Here is a 24,215-nt window from a genome sequence, read left to right as displayed (position 1 = left end):
CGTGGGCGGCGCAGCCCTAAGCGAGCAAGAACCTCCGAGAATCCACCACCACTTCACTTTCATACACAGAAGCTTTTGAAGCAGGCAGAATCGGATAGGTATTAGCGGGATATCTCACACCACGCCAGCTCATTGTATTTCGTCATGGGCTAATATCAATACCTTGAACATATGAAACGATTGGACGACTGGCCGGAAGGTCCCCGACCCCCCTCAAACAGATGATTCCCGACGCCTAATCCTGAACGGAACCTTCGCTACAGGGCGTTGGACGCCCGGTCCGTAGCCCGACTCATCCATCTCCCAGGCAGGCTCATCCGCCAAGATCTCGATATCGAACTGCTGGATCAGCAGTGCGATCGTTGCGAGCACCTGCTGCTTCCCGACATGCCGTCCCGGACATGCCCTCGGCCCGCCGCCGAATGGGATCCATGACGCGGAAAGACCTTCCGTGGAGAAGGTCAGCTGTGTGCCCTCTCCGGTCACGGAGTCAGCACGAGATCGCCTCGTTTGTGATCTAGCCTCTGGCTTGATCGGGCCGCTCATAGGATCCTCGGGATCAATGATGAAGCGGCGCGCCCAGAAGGTTTCGAGAGGGAAGCGCCCATTGTACGTGTTCCAGATAGTCTCGTCATGGTGTGCGGGCATTGTTGAAAGCAAACATATTTTCTTCTGAGGAATTAGCCATTCCTTTCCCACCACGACGGATTTGTGGGAGAAGTATCGCGTGATATACGCGTGAGTGCGAAGTCGCAGCGCCTCTGCGAAGACAGACTGCAGCAGCGGGTCTTTCGTCAAATCCGGTATTGAAGGAAGTGGCGAAAGAGCGTCCGAGACTGGTGCCGACATGCACCGCGTGGCTGAGGTGCGAGCTTCTGCAAGAGTTCTGGGGTCGCGGTATAGCTCCAAAGCTGTCCAGAATGCGCATGGGATGATGTTAACATTCGAGACCCAGAGCATGCTGAAGTACAGCGACGCGACGGCATTTTCGTCGAAGCCGTCCATCCCAGTGAGCTTGTCATGCCACTTCCGGATGAAATCGGCATTCCAATACGCATCGGGAAGTTTCTCATCGCTGTTGCTCTTTCCTAGCATTCGGCTCTGCCAGTGCTTGATCGTCCGGAGAATTCTCGCTCGCGCCGCACACGCCTGCGGGACCGTCCAGTTCACCGTCCACTTCGGGAACTGCTTACACAGCGCTCCGATGTGCCGATTGAAGAGCCAGAAGTCCTCGCAGAGCGTGGGCTGCTCTGACTGGAGGATTGGGCCGTATAGCGCCTCGATGTTTGCGGATGTCATCTGGAGCTGGAAGAACTCCATAAGGTCGTCCATTCCGACCCATTGCGAACCGATCGGAAGACCCGAAAGTCGCTTTTCCAGAAGATTGGAAAAGCGATCCGCGATCTGAGAAGAGCGTGGACTGAGAAGAAAGTCGTGCGCCAGCTGATGGATAATCGCATCAATGCGATTGTTAGGCGCTGTGTTGCTGTTGGGATGTGGTTTCGGCAGGAACCCGGAGTCATCTTTCCAGAGCTTCAACGCCTTTGCGGGCATGTCAAACATGCGGTCGAGCATGAAGCCAAGCAATTCGGTGTAGTTGGAATGTGTCGATTCCTTCCAGAGGCTGGAGATGTTCTCTTGCCCGCGGATGATGTAAACGTCCCCAAATAAGAGACGCACTCGGACCGGCATGAACCTTCCAAAATGGCGCCTAATCAAGCAAAGTCAGAAAGTTCTACCATGTATGAAGGGGAGGCGACGTGCTTACCCAACTCTCATCATGAAGTTTCGTGGTCTAAAAATGAAGGATAACGTGCTCCCCCACATGGGAACGAGGTATGGAAGGAGTGGTGGCTTCCTGGGGACTTCATTGCCCCACTTCCCCCAATGGCGGGGCTGGAAGGCAATAACGCGGCATGCGTATCGGACAAGAAGGAATAATATGGTGAATTGAAAGAAGAGAACTCTATGGCCTGAAGGCGCTGCGGGAGTGGTGGAAGGGGCTAAGGCTACTGCACGGCCGTTCGATCCGCCCGCCCCGAGATGCCAGAGGGAGGGATTGCTGTTGGGGTGGCAGCATTGAAGGTTTGAAGAGAAAAGAGCACGCTCAGTGAAGAGGTCTGCTGATGAGTTCGAAAGAGACGCCATAGCGAAGGACGAAAGTGCCATGGATGGAAAGGAAGACTACTTGCACAGCCAACTGGCAAGAATGATATACCGATCAGCTCGACCAGCACATGACAGATCTGAGAGAAATGGACCCAGCCCTCGGCGAAGTGTACCTGAAACACTCCACACCACCATCATCAGCATCCTCGAATACGATCCCCTCGATTAGGAAAGTGGCCTAGACAAGCTGCGAGGGCAGCAATCGGTGCGGCGCAATGGGATTCTCGCCCCGGTTCTATCGCGCGCTAAGAATTCATGTACCTATGTATGTCTCGCCGGGTGGCGCGTGGTAGAACGTGCAGCGGGAATCATGTAAGTCCCCGAGGAAGCTAGTCGTGGTGGAGGTTAGCTTAGCCGAAGCTCAGCCCCCGCGGCGCACCTCTACCATGTCAAGTCAGCCTCGGAAGGATTTCTGTGGAGAGAGCAATTAACCATTGTTGGGTGCCGTATCAATATACGCGTTCGGGGCCGACTTCATTTGCTTCTCGTCGACGCCGTCACATTGTCGCCTTCGAGCCTTCTCATCGTCACTCCACCATTCCACCATGGTCGGTCTCTCTTCGAACTCGAGCTGCCTCTCAGGCGCAGCTCCCATCCAACTAACCTCAAGCTTCCACTGTAATCTTGGATTCTACTGTATGCATTCCTCTAACCCCCACCCTGACCGTCCTATCATTGATCACTACGTTTAGGCCCCAACAATTCCGCACTCCACCCTCCAGAATTCTGCGCGCCCACCGCATCATGTCAAGCAACGCGCCTGGAGTCTCCCTCAACGCCTTGCGTCGAATCTCAAGGCCTGTATCAGCCAGTCGTGTGCCCACCTGGAAAATTCTGTCCTCAGGATGGCCGCGAAATGCTGTCCTGTCCTAAGGGATCGTACTGTCCTGTTGGAACATACGACCCTTTTCGTTGTGGTTTGACAAGTATCTGTCCACTGGAGAGTAGTCGGCAGTTCTCCCTGCTCGGTTTCATCATTATTGTGGCGATTGATGTGGTGATGGGGTTACTGTGGTGGCGCGATTGGAGGAAGCTGAGGAGCAAGAATCGGAGGTCTGACGTTGAGAGGACGTCGTCTCAAGAGACTCTCTGTAGTTCTGACGACGATGCTAGTGTCAAAGCTTTCATGGCAAGCTTTGCGCGGTGCGTGAAGACGAGTAATATTGGTCTCAGCTTTGCCTTTTCTGATCTTACGTATCGACCGAAGAGCATGGATCGTGATATTGTATCTGCGATTAGCGGAGGAATTGAGAAAGGAAGCATGTGGGCTGTGATGGGGCCTTCTGGGTCGGGGAAATGTGAGTTTGTAGCGCCGCACACTCCGCTCAAAGGCTGACCTCCATTCCAGCAACTTTCGTCGATCTACTTATGGGCAACCGGATTCCCAGCAATGGCAGTATATCTGTGAACGGAGGGCAGGCCGAACGATCAAAGTACAGCAAGTTGATCGGCTATGTCCCGCAAGACGACGTTTTACTTCCCGAACTCACAGTGCGCGAGAACATCCTCCACTCTGCGCGCATCCGCCTACCTCGCTCGTGGACGGAAGCGCAGCGGAACGATCACGTGGACCGACTCCTGGATTGCTTGCATCTCACCCATACTCAACATAGAACCGTTCGCAACATTTCGGGCGGCGAAAGGAAACGTGCCAGCATCGGCATCGAGCTAATCGCCGGACCCATGGCACTCTTCCTCGACGAACCTACTTCTGGATTGGATTCTACTTCCGCACTCTCATTAGTCGAGCTGTTGAAAGCGCTCTCCCAAATGGGCGTCACCATCGTCTGCATCATCCATCAGCCGCGCCGCGAGATCTTCGAGGTCCTAGACAACGTCCTCGTATTGAAGAAAGGCGAGCAAGTCTTTCAAGGCCCAAGGGAAGGAATAGTCCCCTTCTTCAAAAACCGGGGGTTCTCCGTCTCGGATGCCGCGAACCCTGCTGATGCGATCCTTGATATTGTGTCGGAGCGAAACCCTATTATAGAACCACCCCAGATCTTTAACATGCACGGCTCAAAGCTCGTCATGGACTGGGAAGAGTACTGGAAGAAAGCTCTTCCCCCTATCCCAATCACCGTATCCGATGATCCACTTCCCTCCACGAGCGGGAGAAGCGCGCCGTGGCTGCTGCAAACGTATTTCTGCCTCACCCGCGCATTGAAACAGCAACAGCGACAGCCGGTCAGCTTCTACCTCGAGATCGGTGTCGGTGCGGTAGCCGGACTGCTCATTGGTCTTGCCCTATATCCGTACAAAGGATTGCATTTCCAGGGGTTGTATCTGCCACCGTTTGAGCTGCTGAGTTCGGCGGTGGACTACAAGACTGTGCCGATGATCAGCTTGATGTGTTGTATGGCGATTGGGCTGGCGAGTGCGTCGCCAGGGGTGAGGGTGTTTGGGGATGAAAGTGAGTGTTCTAATTCCTAACGGTACAAAACTTGATCGCTGACCAATGAACAGAGGATACGTATCAGCGAGAAACGCGCTCCGGCCACAGTCGCTCCGCATACTACACAGGAAAACTCCTCTCTACGATTCCTAGGATCCTCCTTTCTTCACTGCACTTCACTTCCTTCTACGCCATTCTTGCGACACCCTGTATTTCGTTCTGGGATAGCTACGTTACGATCGCGCTCTACTTCTACGCCATCTACGGTCTCGCTTCACTGGTCTCTGTGGTTGTCTCGCGGGAAGATGGCCCGCTCTTTGCTACTATCCTGTGCCTCGTGATTAGCGTTCTGGACGGGCATGGGCCGCCCTTGGCTACCGTGCACGAGTGGCATTTGGAGTGGATGTGGAGGATGTATCCTGGAGTAAGTAGCGACTACCAGTACCTGAATGCTGAGAAATTGCTAATCGTAGTCGCAGACGTGGTTCGCCGAGGCCTGGATGGATCGCTTTCTACGCTGCGCTGCGCATTTGTATGACGTGGATAAGGCGGCCGCAGCGACGAAGTGGGTGCTGGGGAGGTATTCTCTGGACTTGGGTATGGTCTTCATTATTGGGAGTGTTTATCGCGTGCTCGCGTTCGTTGGACTTGTCTGGGCGCCGGGATCGAGACGGTAGGTCACGCCCTGACAACTGCAAAATTCTTCCACTTTCATGGCCCAGCGGGTTATAATTTACCGCAATAACTTGCCTTTTCGTTACAAGTGCCACGTGAAGTCTGAATGTTCTCGTTGTCATGTGACTAGATCTTTTATGCGGCGGACCGTGACGTCATCCATCCCGAGGCCGCGAATTAGCCTCGGGAGCAGTGTATACAGTAAATCTATTCTTGTCCACCACGCCATTTTCCACAAACCATCCGCCCCATAAATGACGGTAAAAGCCTCACCCGTGCCGTGTAACGCCAACAGCTGCACATTATAACACCCCTGTACAACGCACGCAAGGGGTAAGAGACCGGAGACCGATCTTAGCGCGGTCAATATTACATGCACCCCACTATGTCTACTCAGCCTCCACGCGAAGAGCTCGGTGCAAGCGTCGCGGGCGTAGATAAGGCTGTTTCAAGCAAGCGGCCCGGGCGGTACGAGAAGGATTGGTGGAGCTTGTGTGATCGGGGTTCTACAATAGCGAATGTGCAGGGGTACGGCGGCGCGAAATGATGTCGGGCGTAGAGGCGTCGGCTCAGCATCAGGTATGGAGGGCGCCACCACCGGGGACTTCAAAATATTAACTGCGTTTCAGGTTTGCTGTGCTTATGGTGATCTATCTATGCATCGGAGGAGCGAGGACCTCGGCGATTGACTTCGGAAGAGAAGGACTGGTGTTACCTCCGAGCCAAGGGTACTTTAGTCGGAGCTCTCTGCCCAGTCTTACATTCGTCCGATTCGATTTTTCACATGCTGGAGAGGCTCCTACTTTGCGATTAACGTCCTTCTTTGCATCCGGAAAACAATATGCAGACCACGTACGACGACGCCAGCAAGTGGAAGATCGAGCATGCCGGAAGGGTGAGCCTACCGGTCTATCAGGTGAGTCCGGCCATTACCACGTGAAGGCATTCTCTAATCGGCATCAAGACTGTCGCGGGCTTCTTCTATGGCATCTCTGTGCTCTGTGTAATCGGCAGAGTGGCAGTAAGGCTAGCCATCCGGCGCCGTCTGCTTCTCGACGACTGCATCCTGCTCTTCGCGCTCATATGCCTGTCCGCTGCAACAGGCCTCTACTATCACTTCGCCTGGCTTCTCTACGTCCTCAATGTGCTCAAGTACGATAAGACCGTTTTCCCCACGGTCTCCGATCTCAAGCAGATCATGAACGCGCAAGCTATCAACTACTCGCTAGTTGCGCTGCTCTGGTCCGCTATCTGCCCCGTCAAGCTCTGCTTCTTGGTGAGCTTCAAGGATTTGATCCGGAATGTTTCGCGCCCCATGTTGATTTGGTATTGGAGCACTGTGGGCGTTATCTTCGTTTATTGGGCGATTATGATTGCGCTGCCTTGGATTGAGTGTCCTTACGAAGGAACAGAGCTTCGTACGTCACATCATGCCCGTTATGTGAATATTCGTGCTAAACTGAGCAGTCTTGCATTGCACACCCGAACCGCCAAAGAGCGCTTTGCTCACTGGAACTTGGTTTGCGTTCGTCTTCGATGCGCTTACAGATGCTATGAGTAAGTCCACCTGCCATCCTTTCATACAACACAAAAAGCTAATGCTCCCCAGTCGTCGCGATCCCTGTATGGATCCTCCGCCACGTCCGGATCCGACTCAGCCAAAAGCTCGCCATCGCCGCCTTTCTCTGCCTCTCTATCGTCATTATCATAGTGTCTCTCATCCGCGTCTGTCTCTCCCGCTACCGTGGCTGGGGCGACCTCGGCACGCAGTACATGCTGTATCACGTCGAGGCGTCGATAGCCGTCACCATGGCGGCGGTAGCCTCCTATCGCGCCGTCTTCGTGGAGCGCAGCAAGCGCCAAGAAGAAGAGAAGCAGCAATTGCAATTCCACAGCCCCGGCGAGTCGCCCCACACGCTCCGCGGCAAAGTGCGTAAGATGCGCAAAGAAGCGTACGACACGGAGCTGGAGTTCTCGACCAATGGACCGAAATCTTATTTGGCATTCCCGAGGCATATCGGGACTAAACTGGGCGTTATGACGTACATTAAAGGTAGCCCGGATACGACGCAGAAGTCTGTGCCTACATCGATATCTACGTTCGACTCGGAGCTGGCGACGCTGGAAAGCAGCACGAAATGTCCGAGCTCCACGACCGGCGCTCCAAACTCCATTGACAATGACTCGTGGAAGATGACGAGCTCTACGTCCGCTTGAGCTTTTCGCCCGCAGGAACGCTATTCTTAGCAGCCTGGGGTTACCCGGGTATCTGGGAGGAGGGATGCGAGCGAAGATTAGACGAGGAGTGGTATGGTTTGTCAGGGATTGGAACATGAGGGCTCACAATTCTGATTCACACAAGAGTGTGGGAAGTGCTACTTCCGGGCTCGCGGAGAAGAAATTATCGTCTCTCCTTGGGCCATTTTCCCGCTTTTGGAAGCATCGCAGTGGAAGCCGCCATCATTTCGGAGATGTACACTCTCGTAGCCATATGAAGAATGTGTACCTAAAATTGCACATCTAAATTTCTCACATTGAATCACACTTCTTGCCTGGCTTAGTGGAGTGTAGTATGCCGGCGGTTAGTAGCCTTCGCATGCTCACTTGTTTCTCATTGCAGTCGTAATCGCGAGATCGACAGCTCACTCCTGTGTCTGCCTCGCATTCGTATCACGAAACTATTTCACGGTGATTATCCATCTGCAAGTGTAACCAACAAGCGTCGATTCTGTGATCGGCGTCTCTATCAGGGATGCCTCGTGGAAAACAAGGAAATTGATTAATGTGAAAACCATAAGCCAGGACTAGACTAGAGAACATGTACTATACCACGTGCATGATCCCCGAGCCGCTGCGCTCTGATCCCCGAGATGCAACTTAAACCTGACGTTCTTGGCTACACGAAATGCTCCTATTGGACGGTGCCTGTAAGCACCAACCGCAGCACTTGTATTGAGGCGCACCTCAATCTCAACTTCCCAACCACTGATCCTCCAAGGTACTGCTACTGTACCCGCGATCAACAGAGCCTGTTTCAAGACACGAAGTCGTAAACCAGCACCGCACGCGCACATTCCTCGCCCCGCCGCGCCTCCATATGCCTAATCAGCCTCCTCTCCGCCCCCACACTCTTGAAGCCCCAAACCTGCACAACCGCAAATGTCAGCTTCAGCTCCCTCAAAACGCAATAGTAGTCGCACCGCACCGCAGCCATACATACCGTATGATTCGACCACGCCCCATCCCTTGCCCTAATCTCGCTCTCCACCATCCATTCATCCTCGCCCCTGAGCCCCTGCACCCACTCCCCATCAGCCACCTCCTGCGCCAGCCCGTCCTTCCGCACGATCCTACTGCGGTCCTGGAACGCGCCCCAGATGTAGTCTTTGAAGTCGCGCCATTCCCAGTCGAGCGTGCGCGCTTCGACGGTGCCGGGGAAGTTGAAGGCGCTGTTGTTGAGGATGAGGGTGCGCGTGGAGGAGGCGGCTTCCGAGGGGGAGGGTTTGAGCGTGATGTGCGTGGTTATGGTGGCTAGGTTGACGGCTTTGCGGGAGAGCCAGGTGAGGCCTTGGAGGCGCATTAGGGGGTTGAAGTCGGTGGAGAGGGCTTTGTTCTGGGAGATGGTTAGAGAGGGCGCGTGGGTAGGAGTTGGGACGGTTGGAGTACCAAAGTCCAGCTTCCGCCGAGCTTATCGATGGTTTGTGAGGGAGGGGCGGCCATTTCTTGCTAGTGAAGCGATAACTTGGAAAGTTGAAATGCGGACGAGAATTATGAGGTCTGACGGGCGTCACCGAATAGATCTTATAAGTGTGGGATCCTAGCTATTCGCGTGGGTGGCGCAGGAGGTAGCGTCGATGCAGCCCCATGAGCTAGTCTGTTACAATTTCGGGTGCATGTTTGTGAATCCAAAGAGCAACGCCATAGTAAGAAAGCTCCACGGGGCGCGTTCGGAACCAAAAACTGGGGCGACAATAAATATCGGATTACTTCAAGAGACCTGGGGTTCTAATAACGAAGTGTGAATCGCCCCACTAGGTGAGGCCTGCGGGAGGGAAAGAAGAGGTGCGCAGCTATCATCACAAGCCAGCATCTCTCAGCACGCATCCATTCACCACAGCTTTAAAAGCAACCAAATCGCGGGGAGAAGGAGTGATCCCATTTTCTATATAAACAAAGCATTAACGAGCAGTCGTACTAAAAATCTAAAAGCGAACCGATCTAAAAAACAAAACGCCACAAAAATGCTCCAAAACCGTCGCTATGCAAATCAAGGATTAGACCAACCGTCGCATCGCATCCCTCCCAATGCTCCGCCATTCAAAATCATATTCGGCCAGAGCCAGCCGCTTAGACGATGATCTTCTGCGCGACAAAAGCCGGATCGCAGATAATGGCATGGACCTCGCTCTCAGCCGGCTTCAGGAAAGCCCAGGAGCCCTTCTTAGCATCCGAGAACGTGATATCGGTATTCTCGCCGCGCCTGATGATGATCGGGTTGCCATACAAATCGCGGACCTGGCAGCGCAGAGCCTGGTTCTCGACGAGCGAGCCAACGCGGAGCTCAACGGTGTTGTACGGGCCGAACGAGCCGGTTGGGGACTGCGCTTCGAGAGTCGTGCCGCCGAGAAGGAGCGTAGTCTGCGTGGCGAGCTCACTAGGACCGGAGAGGATAATGGTGACGTCCTTCTCGCTGGGGTCGATGGCGACAAAGGTCGGGTCGCAGATGATGTTGCTGACCATACTCTCCTTCCTGAACTGCCACTCGCCCTTATCGGCATCCGAGAAGGTGATGTCCACGTTGGCGCCGCGCATCAAGACAATAGGTTTGCCGGCGTCATCGAGCACCTGGCAGCGGAGATTTTGCTGTTGTACGCCCTTGCCTACTTCCAAATTGACGGTCTTGAAGGGGCCGGAGGAGCCAACGGGCATCTGCTCCTCACGCTGGCCGTATTGGACTTTGCTGAATTGGGTCTGGGTGGCGAGCTCGTCGTCGCCGCCAAGTTGGACGATGACGCTGTTGTCGGTGTATTCGTACTGGGGGAGGGCGAGAGCGCCGACGGTGGAGAGAGCGGCGAGGACAGCGGTAGTGAACTGCATTTTGAAGGTCTTGGTGGATATTATGTGAAGTGGTTTTGCTTTAGTGATTGGAGAAGAAGATAATTAAGAAGATAGGAGACAGAGAGAAAAACAAATAGAAAATAACGAAAGGAGTTATTTGGGTTTTGTTGTTTTGTGGTGAGATGCAAGGAGATGGTTCTCCAAAGCTGCAGTCTGGATGGCATTTATACCCTTCTCCGGGAGCCGTGGCGTTCTCCAAGCCCAATAGACCACGAAGTATCCTAGTAAAACAACTCTAGTAATAGACGTCATTTCTAATATCCTTCTCATGTCGTCGCTCTCACCGTCGCTAAGGCTGAGTTCGTCGCTGACGCTATCCACGTGCGGCTGAACCACACATGGCGGGGAATCGAAACATCGCACGAATCACAGTCGTCGACCGATTTAAGCTTAAAAAGCTGAAACTTAAAGATCTCGTCAGTCATCAGATCTATAATCGTTCTACAGAAGCCTTGCCATATCGAGTTACTGTTACGGATGGGGCCGCATTGTTCCGAGCAGCTCCGCCTCTGGTCCATCAGCGTCTGGCCTCTACAAATACCAGCGCATCGCTTGGCAACTGCGGAAGGCGGACTTGGCGATTTGTTTTCTCAGCGACTTTTTTCGTATCACGTATATCCACGCTTGCTAATGCTCACGAAATCGACGGTCGAGCAATCGTCCCACCGCAACAACTCGGGCTGCGCGATGCCGGCAATGTTCACGAGCATTTCTCCGATGGCGAGCCAGTGCATCTCAGCGTGGTGGTAGGATGAACGTACGAGCGTTGAAATTGCGAAGAAGTAGTGCGATGGATTACTGAGAATCGGCCGAGCCTCCGGACGATTTGCGCACGATTGCGACAGCAGCGGAGGCAGTGGAGCGGCAGGCATAGCAGTCAAGATGGTGGGACAGAATGGCCTCGTAATGTCGTTTACTACCGTGAGGCGCCGATTGATGCCTGCGGATGTTGCAGGAGAATCGTGAGGAGGTGAGGAGTAGGCGGCTGGACGATACCACATCCGACTTATCTCCGTGCAATCGCCGACACCGCCCTAGCAGTCCTTCCAGACAGTTCCCCAGTCACCACGCAAATTAAACAAAGCATGTCCACATTGCACCGCTTTCCTCCAAACAGGTCTGGGATAGTCAGGGCGAGAGGAGATGCTCGCGTTCAAGGTAAGTATAACCACGCACAACATTAGAACGCGTGCGGCGTCGTCTCGCCGCATTCGGGTGAAATTCACTTTGACTGACATTTGAGAGCAAAAGCGCCATCTCCCCAAGGAATGCACACCTTGCGTCTCATCTTCCCAGTTCTGGAACCAATATCGAACTCCTAATGGCCCATCACAGTTTGTCAATTCGAACATTTAGCCAACATAGGTCAGCAAAGGCTGCTGCAAGAGTTAAGACGGAAGACCACCGTTGACTGCGAAGGAAAGAATTGATTCTTTGCTTATCAGGACAATTAGATCGCATGTGGGCCGACATAATTCCCGCAATTTCCAACCCCAAACGGCCACCTATTGCACCTGAACCGTTATCCCCTTGTCCGGTGCACCGGGGCCTTAAGACAAGCGCCATTTATACTATGACTCGCATCTCCGTCCGAGGATCCACTGCCGCTCATTCTTCATCGGAGTCTGTATCCATGTCTTCCTCGCTGGGCTGGTACTCACTACCACTAATACACGGCGTGTTCCTCCTAATTCCGTCGTCGCCGAACAGGTCTCCATCCGATTCCTCAGCTGGTTTTTCATGCGACTCTGTATTCGCTTCTTCATCGCCAGAGAGTGTCTCTTGCTCGTCATCATGCCCGTCGGCGGATCTGGACGTTGGCTGACCTGGAGGGGGGTGTTTCGCTTTTCGTGGTTTCGGGCTGGCATGTTCTTCGGTATAGTCCTCGGCGTCAGATACATCTCCCTCACCATCCCCTTCCCCGTCGCTTTCCTCGTCGTCTCCTTGCTCGGCCTCCGAATCTTCCTCCATAGCTTCATCTTCACCTTGAGCACCGTTATTACCATTTTGGTCATCGGCCTCTTCTTCCGAAGCGATATCACTGTCAACGAAGCCCGCTGCATCCCCGTCGTCTTCGTCATCCTCCATGTCAAAGTCCTCCTGTTCAAACAGCTCGTTCCGGCACAAAGGACATTTATTGTTGTTTTCTGATTCCGTCTCGAACCATTGGATGATGCAGTGGTCGCCGAATACGTGGCCACAGTCTGGTAGCTCGACTGGTACATGGTCGTTCCCGTACTTCTCCAAGCAGAGGCTGCATGTCAGAGGCTCCAGATTCTCGATGAACTCGTCTTTAGTCCGGAATTCGTATTCGGGCATGTCTTCGGGCATGTCTTCGGGTGTATCTTCGTCTACAGCAACGCCCACCATGAAGTCTTCTTCCTCTGGGCCCGCGTCTTGCGCTTGGTCTTCGCAACAGACCGGCTTCGCCGGGGTATTGACAATGTCTGCGTTGGCCATGGTTGAGTATAGGTACTGGAGGCAAATGTGCGGTGTTGAGCGCCGGACGCGACCACAAAAAAAATCAAGGTGGGGCTCGTTCACCTCTTGCATTCACCTTCACAGCGATGTGGCGGTGCATCAGCCTCACCCGGTAGAAACCTTTCACCATATCTGCTCTGTGCGCTGCTGCCTGAGTCCCCAGCCACTAGGCTCATTTTTTTCCGACCAACTATAAGCGGTATCTCTTTCACCGAGAGAAAACATTTCGCACTCTAGAGCCATTGCCAATTCCACCTTATCGCGTAGCTTCGCTGGAACGGGTCGAAAGCTGGTACTGGCCTTCCAATATGCTAATATATTTTAGGGTGCTGTCTATATAGGTTCTCACCGATGACTTACTCGCCATCTATCCGCGGAACATTATCATCCCTAACGCCTCACATGTCGGCTTGGGCGCGGGATGGCTGAGTGTTCGTGTATTGGTTGTGTAGAGGAGAATGTCGTGCCGCAAGAGACTGAGTGCCTTTTATACTCGGAAGGAGCGTCTTGGCACACTACACGTGACGAGCCAATTCACCCTTGTGGGCAGGGCCTCGGTGGGTTTCCTGACAAACGTCTGTGACTTTCTGCTATCTTTAGCTCCCTCAGCTTCCTGCAACTCATCGCCCTTTCGAAGAAAGCAGACTTACAAATTTGTGCTTTCACATATATAGCATTCTCCCTTAACCATGACTGGATGCTCTCGGGCCTTTCAGCAGACCCCATGCGAATTTGGTCGTCTCGAGGACGCCCCTGTCGAAGCAAGGCATGCACCGATACCTCTGATTAAACCACCCTAGCAACTTGATAGCATTACAACGTTTAAACAAACTCGTTTGAGCAAACTGTATCGCAGGAAGCCTCCTTAAGTTTGTAGAGAACAGTGAATTGTAAGTCACGTGATATTGCAAGTGAACTCCTAATATCAGCAAGACTCACACGGAACACACAATCAGGGTCCTCGCTCTTTTAATGTCCGTGTACTTGTAATATACTCGAAGAGTGCGACGCGACTCCAGTGACCCCTCCAAAATTCCAGCAAAAATGTCCCCAATATCCCCTCCTCATCATTCCTCCAGCCCGTTAACTAAAACTTCTACCATCGCACCCTCCCCTTTCCTTATCCCCTTCCTCAGATCTCTCCTCTTCCTCTTACGCCTTCGCGGACCTAGAAGAACATTCTGTTCATATCTTTGATACTCGTCATCCTCTATTAGCTCTAGTACCCTGTCATATGTCCGACCGAGAATCCAGCCTAGGATTACGATGCCCACGAACGCCCATTCCGAGTGTATCCAAGATGGAGCGAATAGCCAGATTACGAGGGTTAGGAGGAGGAGGGGCCCGAAAGTTATGAGGCCGCTGTCTGCTGCGGCTTGGATTATGACGGATTTTAGGCGCATAGTTGATGGTGTTGTCGCTGATGTGAGGGACTTGTAAAGTTGAAGGAGGGTGTAACGAATGTGGGGCGGCTTGTGCGGGCGACGATGGCGAAGTTTGATTGACGCGGCGGGAGCGGTTTGAGGGAGTATTATGCGGTATAGATGCTGAGGACCGCCGTTTTACCCCGCAGTTCACCGCCAAGAACGGACCGGGCGATGTAGTGATAGTGATGAAACCATTTCCCAAGTGCAACCTAGGCTGGTTTCGCGAAATTTTTAAGGCCACTCATGACTCCGCCCTGTGCGCGCGTTAGCCCACTGTAAATGCGGTACAGAGTGCTCTTTCACACATGCTCTCCAAGGAGATAAGAACAGCATCTTCGGTAAGCTGCGTGCTCGATAGCGAAACTAGTATCTGTTAGCGTTTGCCCCTTCGGCCTCCTGCACCTCGTCAGGCAAGGTTTGCTTGAGTCTCCACTGCTACAATTTCACGACCCGATGTCAACCATGGGGACCGTTCTTCTCACCGCGAGTTTTCCTAAGCAGGCTCGACGAAAGCTGCTCAAAGGCTCAAATATCAACGAAGGCCTATTATAACTGGCTAATGGCGCTTTTACAGGTGTGACTAAGTCCTGCAGTGGGTGTTGGGGCGGGAGCATTTCCCATAAAGCTGGTAGCTCCCTCTTCGGCGATTCTCATTGCAACACTGTTTGTAGCAGGCTCGCTTCCCTCCTCACTATTGGATCTCTTTCCTTCGACCATTTTAGGGGAGTAACTCGAAAGAGGCGGGAAATTTTCGAAGCAATAGTTGGCTGAAAAATACCACAGAACGGTACTCTTTATTCTCATATCCGCGATCAACAAGCATAATCCCAAATAGTGGAAGCTTGCTGCAATTAGTGGATTTGGGTTTGAGAACAGGTCGGGGTTGGCTGGGTGTTTGTCGGCACTTGGGCTGCTGTTGCATCATCGCTGCCACGGAAAGGCAAGCGACAAATCCTCGCGGCTCTCCACCTCACGGGGCTGATAGCTGATTCCGGAAAGGGTATCAAGGTACTATTTCTAGATCTTCGGGTTCGCGGCGAAAATGAAGGGAGAATCTTAATTAGACGTTAAGTTCACGTGATCGTACTCTGACCTCGGGACCGCGTGAAACTACTCCGAGAACTCCGATAGCGGGGTCCGGAAATACCACTTCCAACCTCTCATTCCGTGACCACCAACTCATCCTCTCCAACGAAAGTCATCACCGCACACATTAGTTCGATCGCATGCATGCACTGCCCGTCGTCCAACTTATCGCAACGCACAAATAGCCCTTGGTCTCGACTCCGTCTCACCCTCTACTCCCACGCACGACCCGAGAGTCCGCGACTCGGGTGCGCCGTAGCTCAGAAATGTTCATCTCGGCATCCCTTTTCCCATGCTACTTGGTTGAACCGCATTCGAATTTTTAGATATCGATACCTTTCGGAGAGATGCGCCCCGCAACCGAGGCGCGGCTATCGTGCCGAACAAATCGGTCACGATACCACGAACATCAGTCCGCTTCGGGAAAAGGCCATGGCGTTAGCATGCAGCTCGATAAGCTCGGCCGTGGAAATAAACATACGGGCCGTCACTTAAGATGCATCCCTTCGCCTGATGTTCTTCGTCATCACTCTCGTTATTCTTCCTATCGAGCGAACCTTGCCGCTCTTTGCTAGCTCTATACCAACCACATAATGGAAATCTCTCGAGAGGAGTCAATACCGCCTAGTGCACAGCAACTAGCAGGAAAGGAGCCGGAAGTAAAAGATGCCGAGAAAGAACAGAATCATAATGCGCTTCAGCGCCAGGTCTCCGGCCCACCATATTCGATCTTTGGTCCAGGAACGAAGATGTGGATCATCTGCCTCGTTTCCATTTCAGCGTTGATATCGCCTCTCGGCGCTACCACATTTTATCCAGCTTTGAACGTACTGTCCGACGTCCTTCATATCTCTCCAACCTTGATAAACGTGTCGGTGTCGACGTACATGGTACCTAATGCCTGTAAGGGAACATTTCAACTACGGCTGACATCATCAGATCGCGCAAGCCATAGCACCAGCCCTCATCGCTGGCATGTCCGACACGAGCGGGCGCCGACTCTCTTTTATCGCGTGCTTTGTCATCTTCATCATCGCAAATATTGGGCTTGCGCTTCAGACTAATTACGTAGCCCTCCTCCTATTGCGATGCTTGCAAGCCTTCGGTTGTAGCGCGGCGATCGCGCTTTCTATCGCTGTCGTGGCCGACATTGCAACATCCGCGGAGAGGGGGAAGTACATGGGGTACGCCACCTCTGGGATTCTATTCGGTCCTGCATTTGGACCTATGATAGGTAACGTCTCCACTATTAAATAGTTTAGAGTAACGTAAATCCCAGCTAACATTTTGAAGGCGGTGTGCTTGCTCAGTATCTCGGCTGGCGATCCATTTTCTGGTTCCTTGCCATCTTCGCAGGAGTTCTTTTCGTCCTCTTCGTCTTTTTATTCCCTGAAACGTGCCGGGCCGTGGTAGGCAACGGATCGATTCCCGCAAAAGGCGTAAACAGATCGGTACTTAGCTACCTCCTGGAGCGCAAACACCCCATACAAAATGAACCCAACGAACTGGAACAAGTCGCTCGGGCATCTAGAACGCGCAAGTTTACATTCCCGAATCCTCTCAGCACGCTGCGCATTCTCGGGGAGAAAGAGTCCTGCATCGTCCTCCTCTACAATGGCCTCTTCTTCACTGGCATGATGATCACTTCGGTGGCCATTCCTGACCTGTTCGAGCAGGCATACGACCTCGATGAGCTGAAGATAGGTCTTTGTTATATTGCGATGGGAACCGGTTGCTTAATATCGGCGCTCACGATGGGGCACCTCGTCGACTGGAACTTTCGGCGCCATGCCGCGCTCATCAATATGCCCCTCACAAAAGGCAGGCAGCAAGATCTTAGAAACTACCCTCTAGAACAAGCACGGTTGGAGGTAGTGGCACCAGGTCACGTGATTGGCACACTAGGATTAGTAGCTTTTGGGTGGACAGTGAAGTTCCGGACGCATATTGCCGGCCCAGAAATCGCGCTCTTCATCATTGGCTTCGGGGTATCGACTGCGTTCAACACTTCGAACACGTTGCTCATCGACCTCCATCGGGGCCAGCCTGCTACAGCTACTGCGGCAGTAAATTTTGTTCGGTGCCTTATGAGCGCCGGAGGGTGCGCGGCGATTATTCCGATGTGCCAAACTATGAATCCTGGATGGGCATTTACTTTCATCGCCCTCGTATATTCGGTACTGATTATTGTCGTCTTTTGGATTATGAAGAGTGGGATGGAATGGAGGCACGAGGCGGAGCGAAAGAAGAGCGAAAAGGCAGAAAGGAAAAGAGCTGAACAAAGGTTGAAGGATATTGAATCCGCATCCTGACCATCTACTTCTCTAATATGGAATGAGGAGCGGATCACGGGCCCCACCGGCGTTTGCGGCCAGGGAATATGAAGTCAATACATATCCCACCCGCCATCACTCTCTTGCATTCTTGCCAGGTTCTGTCATTTCGAAGACGAATTCGCAATGCGCGGATCTACCGCCTGTCCCTATAATCCGTCAGGCCCGCAGACCATACCCCGGCGTGGCTCACGAAGTCCTACGTACTTGTAAGCAATCAACTATATACGGCCATGGGAATCGTACTAGATCTCGTATGGCGAGAGGACGCCTCGATATTGGCGATTTTGCTCCTTTCCTAACCACTGCCGGTAGAATTCTGCGAAGTCATCCCTCGAAGCGTGCGTCAGCAGATGTTGCGCCCGTGTCTTGTACACAGCAGCATTCTGCGGAACGGTCTCAGTGTGGAGTCTGGCACCCACCATCTGGCAGTAGCCGACGAGGGCATGGACATGCGCGACGTGGAGTGGTTTCCGATCCTTTCGAGCTAGCACAGGAGTGCCTACACAGCCGCCTATGAAATTGGGGTTGAGGAGGCTGAAGCGGAGGTTGTGTGCGGCGTGATCATAGTGTATGCTATGCCTACCTCGCCAGGGCAGTGCGAGGGGTGACGGCGCGACAGCCATGGGAATTCCAATCACGTCGGTGACGGGCACTGTCATGAGAGGCGTAGAGTCTTCTAAGTCCTTGACGGAGACCTCGAAGGGCTCATATGCCGGCCGATGGCAGAACACACTGTCCCCGTAACAGCTGACTTTGACGCCTTCCACCGTTGGAGCTTCGACTATACCATTGATATCGAACTGAATGTAGTACGACCAGCGAAGGTGGTCCACAATGTTTCGGAAGTCGGTCATATCGAGATGCCTGTCGCCCGCGCAGAAGATGAGAGAGCCTTGGATTAGGCGAGCGAGTTCCTCGTCGACTTTCTTGACGCTGCAATTGGGAGCCCCCATGACCTTTCCGTCCCTGCCGATGCACCCAATTTGGAAGATAGTGGGCACACGTCGATTGAGGGTCCGATTATCCACGATATAACGCTCGAAAGCCTGGAGGTTGTAGCCGGCCGATATATGCAAGTCTGTGATGTCCATGTGGAATTGAAGGCGGAGAGGCGAAGAAGTGTCATACTCAAGGATGCGAACCCAGGCGAACCGAGGACTAGCGGCGTACTAGGGAAAGTTTATAGCGCGGAAGGTCTTCGGGTCTAGGGGTGTTGGGAAGTTCTTAAACGTCTTGCAGAGGATTTTGTGCACTGGCCAGTCTTGCTTCTGGCAGTCAACGGAGCAGTAGTGGATGCTGCCGCAGCCCATGCAGGTGTTCGGGCCGCGAAGGCTGCACATGGCGCAGAGGGGAGGGGAGTTGGCGGTTGAGTCGGACATGTTGTGCTCTGGTTTGTTGGTGTTTTTGATCGAGTCATGAAGTCGAGTCTTATGTAGCCACACGGGCACGTTCATAGGGAGGCCTTGGCAGCTCTTGGGGAAAGGTCGATACGTTAGATATGACAAGCAACTTGGAGGTGAAGTCGATGGCTCTGTACGGATGCGCGGGGAATGTTTCGTTAAGCTAGGTGCGTACTTATGGACACGGGGTGCGCATCTCTCTGTCCGCTACCCTGCCGTACACTTCCCCGCTGGTGCCCGTTTTCCTGCCCGTTTTGCACTTCTACCTCCAAATGATCATTCTAGGACTCCAAGAACCAAATACTTTCTAGGAAATTCTAGGAAAGGCCCCCCGGGACCCCACCCCCAAGGTATGCCTTCCAATGACGGCTCTGTGAGATGCGGCCCATTGCGTTCTTCATTCCTTACACTCCTCTTGCAGTCCCCTTCCCCTTAGGAGCTAACTTGAACATTCGTGCAGCGTTCTTCGCAACGGATGCTAGGCGGGGAATCTGCTGCGCAAGCCGCGAGAAGGTATTTGCAAAGCGCGCGAGGAGAGAGGCTCCCAATCTGCCTGCAAAGATGCCAATACGGACGAGCTAAGGTACGAGCAGCGCAAATCGCTCATCGAGTTGATCAGCTTGGCCGGGTGGATCTGGCGAAGAGAAGCTTCCCACCATGAAATTCCAATTTCCGGGTTACCAAGTTGAGTGACAAGGAAATAGTTGAAGTGTTGACCCATCGCGACGTTCACATGGAGAAGCCTATCTACCTGGAATACCTGGTGGAGCAGGCCTTGAAGTCAATCAAGGACTGGCAACCAAATAACCACTTGCAACATAGCGAGGAGCTAGCTTTCTGGGACAAAGCATTGAACCAACGCATAACTCACTGTATCCTATGCTTGTCTTGGTTTACTGAGGCTAGCCTCGAGTGCAAGCCTAAGACTAGGCTAGACCGCGCATACTACGCGAAGATCCGGGAAGACATAAAGGGAATGAGACGTCGGGCTAATATGATCAGTCAGAGCTATGCATAGTTAGAAACAAGTTAGTTACCTTGGAAATAGTGAACCGGTGAGAAGCCTAATTTATAAGGTCTTAATGCTGGAATGCAAGGCTGAGTAGTGGAGTATCTATTTCATACCTATCACTGGTGATTTTCAACGAAAATCGCGACGTAGAAATCAAACAGAAGGACCAGATGGCTCCCTATGGAAGTGGTGATCTTTGCCTACTCATTACTCACCGGTCGGCAAGGATGAGATGTGCTAGCTTCAAGTGACGATCCCCCACCAGGTTTATGCAAGGCATATGCATGACGACGCAGCACACTGCCCAATGACGCTCATTGTTTCCCTCTCAGCTCCTCTCAGCCGCTTCAGCTGCATAGCCTGACCCCGCAGTGCACACTTTCACGCGCGTCTCCTTCGCTAATATTGATGAGGCTGAATATTTTTGCTGCCGGCATGCCGAGCTTGTCGAAGCACAGCATCTTCTTGTTGAATATTTATTCGCTGCTGGTACTGATCGCTGCCTATGATGGTGTTCGTCGCCGCTTTTGGTGCGATATAGCGAGATCCGACACGGGGAATGCGAGTGGCTTCCAGCTTGCCTCAGCCTTGTGCCAGTGCCTACAATATAAGTGTCGCTTCAGTCTCCAACCATTGCCTTAGTCTCATTCTCAGCCTTCCACAATGTCTGAATGCAGATATGACTGCAGCGAAAACCGTACATCCCAGGACATTCCTGAGTATGCAGACATCTCCGGCATAGGGGTAAGTGGAATTGCTAGTTAAAGTTCTATCCAACCGATACTGATTTTCTACAAGGTCATCGTTGGGTACACAGTAACTGCTGGATTTGCTGTCTTCATCATAACCGGTTACTATTTTCTCGCTCACCAACCTGAGCTGGACCCTTTCCGTAGCGGCAAAGATGATGCGCAAATCCACGCTCCCTACAAGCCACATCCGGTCGATGAGTTGATTATCGGTTACGTCCGGAAGTTGAAGAAGACGTCAACAAAAACGCCAAAGCCCTCAAAAAGACGTGCCGATCTTGAAAAAGCCCTTCTGAAGGTAAACCAAGGAATGACGCCCATTGTGGGGCTGAACACTGACTATGATAGTGCGTCCTTACGATGAGCGATCTGCAGATACTTACGGGACTTTCCATCCTGATTAGCGGGTACTCCCAACTTCGTTGTGGCCTTTCCGTCTATCACTGGCAGATTCTGGTCTACCTGGCGTGGTTCTGCAGCCTCACGCATCTCTCATGTCTAACCTTCCTGCGTAACCACCTATACAATCACCCCGGTGAGCGCTTGTGGAGACTCATTGGAATGGGAGCCCTTGTGGGGATGTTAATCGGTGCATTGCTTCCTACTGGCAACTATGGAACCAGCATGAATCCGGCCGATTACGCTATCTGCTCGTTTAAACACTTGCGACGGATCGACCGGGATACTACTGGACCTAACGAATTTTACGATACTTCCCAGCTCAACTATGCGTCGATGATCATTTCTATCCTCCTAATAGGCCTGGGCTTTGCTTCGAGAATAGTAAGACTCCATCGGGCTCTTTCCGTTACTGTAGTTACCGCAACTCGAAAGTACTTGAGCGAACGCGCTCGAAGGCTCCTACGGAAGATGTACGAAAGATGTGAAAATACCTCCAATGAGCCGCCGCGGCGAGGCCGGTCGTTTCGAATAGGGCCATTTCGAGGTAGCCAAGGCCGGAGATTGTTCTATCGTGTGTACCTTTATCGCCCAACACTGGCCGTTTTCCTCGCAATTCGGGCTGCGTTAGACCTCTGGTCATCTTTGGTTCTTGAGGTAAGGGCGCTTCATCCATGACAGCCATTAAACCAATGTACCGCATTTCCTTGAGATACTAATCTATACAGGTATGGTGGTTGATTGCAAGTTTTGCGTGGGGTGTTTACAGTCTCGTGCTTAGCTTAGAGAGCTATCCCAAGAGGCCGGCCAACAACAAAGAATGGACGTTTGGTCAGGTCGCTCCCGTTGTCTTGCTATTAGCGCCTGTGCTCAGCGTAGTGGAGTTTCTCTTAGGTAAGGACTGCCTTCTGCACCGCTGAGCCAAGTCTAAGGTAGTACCACAGAAAAGCCTTCTAGCGGTCATAATAATCCCGCCCAAGCACAAGAAATCTCGGAAGGATCCGACATGACCCCGTCCCCAGAGGCAATGGAAATAGCTGCGAATGCCACTTCCAGTACAACAGACGGAGTCCTCGACGATCCAGATCACGACTATTACCAAGAATCTTGGTTTCATTCTCTAATTACCGTTCTTCTATGCGGAGTAATTATTACCACTGTCATTGTACTGTTCGTACCCCTTGCAGGGTTGGACAATTCCAAGCTATCTAAAGGGAAGCAACTTGTTTGGTTGCAACCAACAGCAAACTGGATTGTCTGGTTTCCATTTGCTTTTTTGTTCGGCATGATGAACGTAATCCTGTTTTCACTGATTTTGGGGAATTTGAAGTGGACTGCCCTCGGATTTCGGGTTTTTATCTGGCTTGTTTCGCTTGGTATTTATTTTGTCATTTCATTTATGAATTCTTTTGGGTACATAATGGCGTTCTTTCTTCTCATTTCGCTGTACTTCGGCCTTTCTTTCCTCTATGCCAAGCGTATACTGGCCGTTTCATAACTCCGGTCGCGCTCGATACTTGGGTAATTCCCACCACGGCTGAAACTGGCCTAAATCGGGGCTAAAATTCACTATAGGCGTTGGCTGACGGCAACTATCCCTGGAGCTATACCTATCTACTCTTGGAATTCAGTTATAATTCTACCACATAGTGTATCGTCTGACTCGGGTTTGCACTCAGGCTGCCGCAACACCCACCTCCCCACCCCCACCCTCCTTCTCTAACGTCGTATAATTCTTCCTCGTATTCCACACCCTCCACTCCCCGGCCTTAACCGCCTCATACCTCCTCACCTCTCCCTTCTCCTTAACCACCGGCTCAATCACCACCTCCGGATCCGGATGGATAAAAAAGGGAATCGAATACCTCGCCGGCAGCACGTCTCCCTCCACCGCCCTCGGACTCACAACCCTATGAACCGTACTCCGACACCGATCATTAGTCAAGCGCTGCAGCAGGTCCGCGATGTTGATGAGCACAGTTCCCGGGACGGGAACCGCGGGCTTGAAGTCGCCCGTGTGGAAGGGATCGACTTCGAGGCCGCCAACTTGGTCTTGAAAGAGCAGCGTGCACAGCCCGAAATCCGTGTGCGGGATGATGCGTGCGTGGCCTTCCTGCTCTACGACGCGCCGCTCGATTGCCGGGTAGTGGATGAGTCGTAATTGCGGATCCGCCTTTTTGGTGATGTCGTCGAAGAAGGTATCGCCGAGTTCCAGGGCCATGGCGAGGCATTTCAAGACGTTTAGGCCAAGCGTTAGGCACTGCACGTAGAAATCGTCCAAAGTAGTCTTGAAACTTTGGACTTCGTCGTCGGTGGGGCAGTGGTCGTTAGCGAAGCGCCGGTGCTCGTAGCATTCTTTGTGGTCGGTTCCGCCGTTGGCTTCGTCGCCGTCTGCGGTGTAGCCTTGGTTTACTTCGGCGTCTTTGAGGCGCCATGTAAGCTTTTGTTGGATGGGGAGGGCGAAGAAGGATTTTGCCTGGTCAGTGTCAACTCATGGTTGCGTTGTGACAACTTGATGGGTGTGGAGGCCTACTAGCTCGAAGATCTCGTCAACCCTGCTCTGAGGAATTCCGTGGTCTTTTAGGTAGACCCAGCCCACCGTAGAGAAGGCGTCATACAATTCTCCTGCCACGGTTTGTTTGTCGGCGTCGTTGCCGTGGAGAAAGCGCTCGAAAGAGACCACTGCGATGTCTGCAGCTTCAACCATGGCTCGAATTTGTCAGGAGTAGCAAAAGGTGAACACCTAGAGCTTTTCTAGCAGTACTTCCTATATATACCGGTAACAAATATCCTAACTCGAAAAGCGAATCGCGTAGCGAAATCGTACGAAGTGATACATGCAAGCAGCGAAACGGACCCGCAGCAATCTTATTACAACGCGGGCTGCCTTATCAAGCAATGCCGGGACCAAGACCGCAGGAGTGGGGAAACCTTCGGCAGACCCCTGAACCACTGCGGGGTTCTGCGCTAG

At 52.6% G+C, this 24,215-nt stretch overlaps 11 protein-coding genes across 11 annotated transcripts; 5 read left to right on the top strand and 6 right to left on the bottom strand.

Annotated features, from left to right (window-relative positions):
- Positions 1–71: 71 nt before the first annotated feature.
- On the bottom strand, positions 72–2,388 carry BU26DRAFT_515318 (cytochrome P450). The gene is made up of 2 exons (XM_033828037.1): positions 1,769–2,388; positions 72–1,711 (listed from the first exon to the last, which is right to left on the bottom strand). Exons 1-2 carry the CDS (start codon positions 2,167–2,169, stop codon positions 214–216), a joined length of 1,899 nt encoding a protein of 632 aa, XP_033687899.1. The 5' UTR covers positions 2,170–2,388; the 3' UTR covers positions 72–213.
- A 326-nt stretch (positions 2,389–2,714) lies between these two features.
- Positions 2,715–5,238, top strand: BU26DRAFT_501179 (uncharacterized protein; the record flags this gene model as incomplete). Its single annotated transcript, XM_033826551.1, has 5 exons — positions 2,715–2,805; positions 2,862–3,467; positions 3,518–4,579; positions 4,633–4,985; positions 5,041–5,238. 5 exons carry the CDS (start codon positions 2,715–2,717, stop codon positions 5,236–5,238), a joined length of 2,310 nt encoding a protein of 769 aa, XP_033687898.1.
- Positions 5,239–6,077: 839 nt separating this feature from the next.
- Positions 6,078–7,453, top strand: BU26DRAFT_560237 (uncharacterized protein; the record flags this gene model as incomplete). Its single annotated transcript, XM_033832782.1, has 4 exons — positions 6,078–6,152; positions 6,201–6,654; positions 6,704–6,793; positions 6,846–7,453. The coding sequence occupies 4 exons, from the start codon at positions 6,078–6,080 to the stop codon at positions 7,451–7,453; spliced, it is 1,227 nt and encodes a 408-aa protein (XP_033687897.1).
- A 543-nt stretch (positions 7,454–7,996) lies between these two features.
- BU26DRAFT_515314 (uncharacterized protein) lies at positions 7,997–8,995 on the bottom strand. The gene is made up of 3 exons (XM_033828036.1): positions 8,903–8,995; positions 8,457–8,849; positions 7,997–8,381 (listed from the first exon to the last, which is right to left on the bottom strand). Exons 1-3 carry the CDS (start codon positions 8,954–8,956, stop codon positions 8,271–8,273), a joined length of 558 nt encoding a protein of 185 aa, XP_033687896.1. The 5' UTR covers positions 8,957–8,995; the 3' UTR covers positions 7,997–8,270.
- A 378-nt stretch (positions 8,996–9,373) lies between these two features.
- Positions 9,374–10,831, bottom strand: BU26DRAFT_515313 (uncharacterized protein). The gene is made up of 2 exons (XM_033828035.1): positions 10,811–10,831; positions 9,374–10,758 (listed from the first exon to the last, which is right to left on the bottom strand). Exon 2 carries the CDS (start codon positions 10,331–10,333, stop codon positions 9,584–9,586), a length of 750 nt encoding a protein of 249 aa, XP_033687895.1. The 5' UTR covers positions 10,334–10,758; positions 10,811–10,831; the 3' UTR covers positions 9,374–9,583.
- Positions 10,832–11,658: 827 nt separating this feature from the next.
- On the bottom strand, positions 11,659–12,994 carry BU26DRAFT_211120 (uncharacterized protein). The gene has a single exon (XM_033820649.1). It carries the CDS (start codon positions 12,905–12,907, stop codon positions 11,963–11,965), a length of 945 nt encoding a protein of 314 aa, XP_033687894.1. The 5' UTR covers positions 12,908–12,994; the 3' UTR covers positions 11,659–11,962.
- Positions 12,995–15,774: 2,780 nt separating this feature from the next.
- Positions 15,775–17,793, top strand: BU26DRAFT_211097 (MFS general substrate transporter). The gene is made up of 3 exons (XM_033820647.1): positions 15,775–16,238; positions 16,288–16,582; positions 16,642–17,793. Exons 1-3 carry the CDS (start codon positions 15,942–15,944, stop codon positions 17,658–17,660), a joined length of 1,611 nt encoding a protein of 536 aa, XP_033687893.1. The 5' UTR covers positions 15,775–15,941; the 3' UTR covers positions 17,661–17,793.
- On the bottom strand, positions 17,794–18,999 carry BU26DRAFT_211098 (uncharacterized protein). The gene has a single exon (XM_033820648.1). It carries the CDS (start codon positions 18,773–18,775, stop codon positions 17,927–17,929), a length of 849 nt encoding a protein of 282 aa, XP_033687892.1. The 5' UTR covers positions 18,776–18,999; the 3' UTR covers positions 17,794–17,926.
- A 1,629-nt stretch (positions 19,000–20,628) lies between these two features.
- BU26DRAFT_211079 (uncharacterized protein) lies at positions 20,629–22,279 on the top strand. The gene is made up of 5 exons (XM_033820645.1): positions 20,629–20,840; positions 20,895–21,143; positions 21,194–21,901; positions 21,973–22,138; positions 22,194–22,279. The coding sequence occupies exons 1-5, from the start codon at positions 20,760–20,762 to the stop codon at positions 22,199–22,201; spliced, it is 1,212 nt and encodes a 403-aa protein (XP_033687891.1). The 5' UTR covers positions 20,629–20,759; the 3' UTR covers positions 22,202–22,279.
- Positions 21,923–22,831, top strand: BU26DRAFT_211087 (uncharacterized protein). The gene is made up of 2 exons (XM_033820646.1): positions 21,923–22,138; positions 22,194–22,831. The coding sequence occupies exon 2, from the start codon at positions 22,251–22,253 to the stop codon at positions 22,740–22,742; it is 492 nt and encodes a 163-aa protein (XP_033687890.1). The 5' UTR covers positions 21,923–22,138; positions 22,194–22,250; the 3' UTR covers positions 22,743–22,831.
- Positions 22,832–22,919: 88 nt separating this feature from the next.
- On the bottom strand, positions 22,920–24,067 carry BU26DRAFT_601110 (Clavaminate synthase-like protein; the record flags this gene model as incomplete). The annotated part of the gene is made up of 2 exons (XM_033835240.1): positions 23,778–24,067; positions 22,920–23,720 (listed from the first exon to the last, which is right to left on the bottom strand). The coding sequence occupies exons 1-2, from the start codon at positions 23,949–23,951 to the stop codon at positions 22,920–22,922; spliced, it is 975 nt and encodes a 324-aa protein (XP_033687889.1). The 5' UTR covers positions 23,952–24,067.
- Positions 24,068–24,215: the final 148 nt, after the last annotated feature.

The sequence above is a fragment of the Trematosphaeria pertusa genome, assembly GCF_010094035.1.
Source record: "Trematosphaeria pertusa strain CBS 122368 unplaced genomic scaffold BU26scaffold_3, whole genome shotgun sequence".
In the NCBI taxonomy this organism is placed as follows: Eukaryota; Fungi; Ascomycota; class Dothideomycetes; order Pleosporales; family Trematosphaeriaceae; genus Trematosphaeria; species Trematosphaeria pertusa.
This window is presented reverse-complemented; position numbering and strand designations above follow the sequence as displayed.